The 5,749-nt window shown below is 32.3% G+C and overlaps 1 protein-coding gene across 5 annotated transcripts in view; it reads right to left on the bottom strand.

Annotated features, from left to right (window-relative positions):
- Window positions 1–5,749, bottom strand: part of LOC106877504 (flotillin-1) — an 89,037-nt gene that overhangs the window by 33,569 nt on the left and 49,719 nt on the right. For 3 of the 5 annotated variants that reach the window (XM_052967216.1, XM_052967219.1, XM_052967223.1), the window contains exon 3: window positions 2,390–2,480. The exons of the other annotated variants lie outside the window; for them this stretch is intronic. In XM_052967216.1, the coding sequence (XP_052823176.1) occupies window positions 2,390–2,480 (91 nt within the window). The remainder of the gene's footprint in view (window positions 1–2,389; window positions 2,481–5,749) is intronic. 5 annotated transcript variants of the gene reach the window in all.

The following is a 5,749-nucleotide window of genomic DNA, read 5'->3' as shown; positions in this document are numbered from 1 at the left end:
TATATATGTATATATATATATATAAAATCTTTTAACATTTGTTTTCCATGCTCGCATGAGTTGGACAGTTTCACCAGAGCTGGCAGCTGGAAAGCTGTACCAGGTCCCCATCCAATTAGGCTTGGTTTCTACAGTTGAATGTTCTTCCTAATGCCAGCCACTTTACAGTATGTGCTGGGTGCTTTTAATGCGCCACCAACATCAGTGCTTTATGTAGATTATTGTCCAGTTAGCTTCTAGCATTGTGGTTAGTCAACCACTCTACTTACTACTTATGATATACAGAACATACATTGGAAATTGGGGTCAATTTGCTCGACTAAAGGCAGTGCTCCAGCATGGGCGCAGTCAAATGACTGAAACAAGAGTAAAATGAATAAACATTTAGTTTCTACATATATTTCACCATTGCAGTTATTTTGGCTGATGCACTGCAATTAGACATCCAAATGCACCTGATGTCCAATGCAGAGATCCGATTAACTGCAATAGTGAAACGTACGTAAAAACTAAATATTCATACTGGTATTTAACTTAATTTCCACTATATATATGTAGAAATTATTTTTAGCTAGAGAATATAATGTAAAAAGTTATATTTGCCAGATATTATTATTACTTGCATGCAATAAAGTTTCAATGTTCAGAATCCTTACAGATCATCCAAGTTTTGCAATTTTGATTTCGTCGTCGTCGTTTAATGTCCGCTTTCCATGCTAGCATGGGTTGGACGATTTGACTGAGGACTGGTGGACCAGGAGGCGACACCAGGCTCCAATCTAATTTGGCAGAGTTTCTACAGCTGGATGCCCTTCCTAATGCCAACCACTCAAAGAGTGTAGTGGGTGCTTTTACGTGCCACCGGCACTAAGGCCAGTCAGGCGGGTACTGGTGACGGCCACATCGTGAATTATTTATTGCATGCATTAAAAGAAAATCTTGATAATTTTCTTTTAGAATTTCACAGAAGGTAAATCAAAATTGTTATTTCTTGAGTAGTTAACTGATTCAATATAAAAATAAAAAAACTTTTTTTTTGTTGAAATAATTTACATTTGAATTTTTTTAAAAATTACTTTGTATATATTATTTATATATTTAAATCATGTGTTTATGCAAGTACTTAGTGAACAATTACATATTTAAAAAAAAAAATGAAACAACCTTAAATGGGACTCAAGCATGCACTTCTTGTTAAGCACTGAGCTGGAAAATATGAGTTAAGAGTCCCATTTGGCAGTTGCTTCATTTTTTTCATGTATTATGCCCTGTCTTTACCTATTCTTACACAAATGCATATTCCAGAAAAATACAATAAAATGAATTCATATTATCACAATCTTACAGATAGTATAGAAAATTTGGTATAAACAGTAATCAATTGGAATAGATGTTTCTCAATACCTCACCATTCTGAGTTCAATTTATGCTAGGGTGGTAGTAGCAATAGTGGTGGTAAATGGTAATAAAATATCTTCAGGACCAATAAATAAACTGCCATTAATATGATAATCCTCATACATTATTCCTTATTTAAAAAATATATATATATAGTGGGGAGGGAAACTTTTACGTTAAGTATTAAAAATAAAAATAAGGAAATGTGGCTGGTGTAGCATAATAGCTAACGGTTTGAGTAATTACAAAGGAATTGAATAGACATGAATCACCTTGAATTAAGAAAAAGCACCAATAGTCATCACTAAGAAACTATTTTAAATAACTATCCACAAGTTTAGGGCATTGCTCTGTGTGTTCATACATACTATTTTAACAAGGCTGATTGTTGAGAGAGAGAGAGAGAGAGAGAGAGAGAGAGGGAGACATGGAGAAAGGGAGAAAGTGATAATGCTTTCCTAGGTCCTACTACAATGGTGTTTTGTGACCAGTAAATATATCCTGTGCTTGGTTCTATCAAATGAAACCTAAAGTTTGAATTCTTAGCTGATCAAGATTTACACTTCAACCATGACAAAACGAAATGTTTGCTATCTATTTTAAGTTTAACAGTAATGCCCACACCAAAGGAAATATCATTGGGGAAATAAATAAATAAAAAAAAATGATACTTCTTTAAATGAGCTGTAACTACTAATATCCATGCTGCATAAGAATTATAATTTGCAATAACAAAATATAATCAATGTAAAGTACAACAACACATTAAAAATAAATAAATATATATATAAAGCGACAACATTCTATCTGCAAAAGGGAAAGGTTAGTGGGTGGAGAAATCAAAATATAAAAATAGGAAAACATTTATAACAAAAGAACACAAAGCTATTCAGGTAACCACTAGGATTGAAAACTAAGAAGCTGCCAACTACTTGCATTTTTGGTAGGATTTAGAAATGTACCCATTACAACAAGGGACAAAACCACTTACTTGTGCAATACCTGTCATGGAGATAGCCACGCCCTGTTTTGTGTAGACATGTTGGCTTTCTATAGCTAAGCTCATAGTTGCTAAAGACAATCTACAGGTTCGAGCAAAAAAGAGAGTCATGGTATTGAGGATAAAATGCAATTCGCAAAAGTGGTTTGAACCCCTATTCTAATATTTAGTCAAGACCTATCAAAAATCATTTTTACTTTGCAAAATTTAGAACAAAATAATAAAAATGGATAAAAAATGTTTATAGAATTTATTTTTTCTACAATAATTTTGTCCATTTATTAAACACACATGCTATTTTAATTCATTCCTCAAAATCTTTCAAACATCTACAAAATGATTGTCATTTTTTGCTATTTTATTATATGCATTTGAAAGGCAGCAAGATGGCAGAAGAAGTGTTACAGCATTGGAAAATATTCCAGTTCTTTACAATCTGAGTTCCAACCTTGCCGACGTCAACTAGCTTTCATCCTTCCAAGGTTGATAAAATATAGGACCAATCAAGTATTGGAATTGATGGTATCGACTAAACTCCTTCCCTTAAAAAATTGCTGGCATTGTGCTTAAAATCAGAACCCATTATAAACATTTGAGAACAATACAGTCTCATAAGATGTATGAACTCAAAGAGAGGTCTAACAATTGTTGCATCTGAAAATTTGTATCATGTATTTACAGCAAAGAGAAAAACACATCTACCAAATGAGTTGGGCTTGGCAACAGGCAAAGAAAGAACTTGTACAGGTGTGAAAGTATTAAGCATCATGCAAGTAGGTTTTTCACACAGCAGTCACAGCATATTTTGAGTTTGTTGGGTTGAAGCTTAATGTACGTTTCATAGAGTACAGCTGTTGCAGCAACCCATCTGATTTTAAGGTTTTCTTAGCTAGAATTTTGGCAGTCTCTACACCATCCATGGTAATGCTCTCGATATCTTTCTTTTGGAGATTGGGTTTATTTAGCCAATATGCTTTGAGGCATTCATCCGGGACAAACAGGTGTAGTTCATGATGCTTCAAATTTGCTATATGTAGACAGTGTGTTTTTGTTCGACCTTTTGCACATAGCTCCAACCATAGCTATGTACAGACATGTACATGCACTCACACACAGTGTTGATGTAGCATGAGCAAATAGTTAAGTTTGTTATTGCAATCATGATGTCTTGGTTTTATCTCACTATATAGCAACTCAGTGTCAACTCCAGCCTTGTGAGCAAAACTGGGGAGATGGAAACTGTCAAAAGTCTACGCTGCACTAATGAGTCTGCCTGAAAATTACATTAAAGAGTATATATTTGCATCCATGATATACTATGTTAATTCACATAGCAAATCATCCAGCTGAGCAAACAACTGAATTGCTCATCTGTAAAGCATCAATGACCAGATTGTATATGGATGAAATGTATAATTTTAAACTATATAGAAAGCAGTACAGATGTGAACAATAAATTGTGTATATATTTAATTATTAAATGAACAATACAGTATCTGTTTCAATGCTAAGACCAAATTTCTTGCCAAGCATCTTAGAGAGAAATTCTATAGAATGTTCAGTCAAATATATAGAACACACATATACACATGCCCACAAGCACACACACACACACATATATATGAAAGAATAATTCAAGATATAGAAAACAAAATACATTGTCATATCCATATAGTATTTTGACCACCTTCAGAACTTCATGGATTCAAACTTTAGAATCAAAAGTTATCCTCGTCAATTTATTTCCAATCACTATGAAGTTAGTTCAATGCCAACTTTGTGATCAGTTAAAGATTTTCTATACAATATCATGATGAAACTTTCATATACATATATATATATACATACATACACACACACACAACACACTATCGCATGCTACTAGGGTGATGTAATAAGATCAACCGAATAAAAATAGCAGCTAACCATTGAGGAATTGCACAATAGGTATGTCATAACAGGCTATTTTCTTCGAATGCCAAATGAATGAATAACACACACAAAAAAGAAAAAAATTATAGAAAGGGCAAGAATTATAGAAAGGGTAAGGGCTGAAAAATATCAATATTAACTAAATCACAGTTTTACAGATGTAGCAAAGCAAATGATACAGGTCATTCATTGTGGAGTAAAGCACCTAAAGAAATCTCTGAAGACCTCAAGGTTTAGACTCAAAACAAACAAGAGACAAAAATCTCAACATGCATTTTTTAAATGCATTAAAATGGGTTTTTTTTTTTTTTTCCAGAACAAAATTAACAATTTGGTTTTTATAAAATATGAGTATATGTGGTTTTGCCATTTTATAAAACCTACAAATATTTTAGTTATACTAAGATAAATAAAAAAGCAAACTAGTTTCACAAAAACATCTTTATTATACAAAGTCTACATAATTCTCTGTTAAAAACTTTCAGGTAAACTTGAGGGAAAGATGTGAGCAAGATATTTTTATATTCAAAAGGAAATTTTTTTTTATTTTTTTTTTATTTTTTACAAAACAATTCAGTTGGTTTGGGAAATGACTAAACAGAAAGTAATAATTCTGATATGTTTGACATTAGTTACAGTTGATAAACATACAGCGATATTGGGACATTTTCCAGAATGATAAATGATAATCTCTTAATCTGTCAAAGCCTTAATCATCTAAAGATTTGGGTCTTAAATATGATTCAGATGAAGATGAATATTTTATCTTTCAGATATTCTATTGTGATTGTAATGATATAAAAATTTACCACTTTGGACTGAAAATTATCGGACATCTATACAACCATGAATTTCTCAAAATTGTCTATGTTAGTGCATATTTTGGGTGCATGCATGTGTACAAACAGGTGTATACTCTATATTGGAATAGAAATAACAACCTCCACCACCCCTCCAAAAAAAACAGTTTATGTGAAAGGTGACACTATAAAAATATGTAGAAATTTGAAATATTTTATCATTTGCCACATGTATCTTCGCACTCACACAAATTTGACTACATTTTGGAAGGATCTTGATTTCTTCCTAACCACTAATCAGTCAACTATGAAAGAAGTAGCATAGACTCTTCAGCATAGCAAAGCGAAACAAGCTGATTAAAGTGTGTTCTGTAACTGTGGGCAAAACAAGTATGGTTATACCAAGCTTTGATCATGTAAGAAGTCCTTTCTTCATTAGCTTAAAATCTATTGTTAAATTAAAAGTTGAATCTTGTAGAATTTGTTAACTCAGAAAAGTGAAAGCATAAACTGGATGCAGTAAATCATTTGAATCTCTGTCTGTCTAGAAATATTCTGATTACCTTAACAAAAACTTACATATAATAAAATGCAAATCAGACAAATTATTCCTACAAAA

The sequence above is a fragment of the Octopus bimaculoides genome, chromosome 1, assembly GCF_001194135.2.
Source record: "Octopus bimaculoides isolate UCB-OBI-ISO-001 chromosome 1, ASM119413v2, whole genome shotgun sequence".
NCBI lineage: Eukaryota > Metazoa > Mollusca > Cephalopoda > Octopoda > Octopodidae > Octopus > Octopus bimaculoides.
Note: the sequence above shows the minus strand (reverse complement) of the source record. Positions and strands in the feature narration are given on the sequence as shown.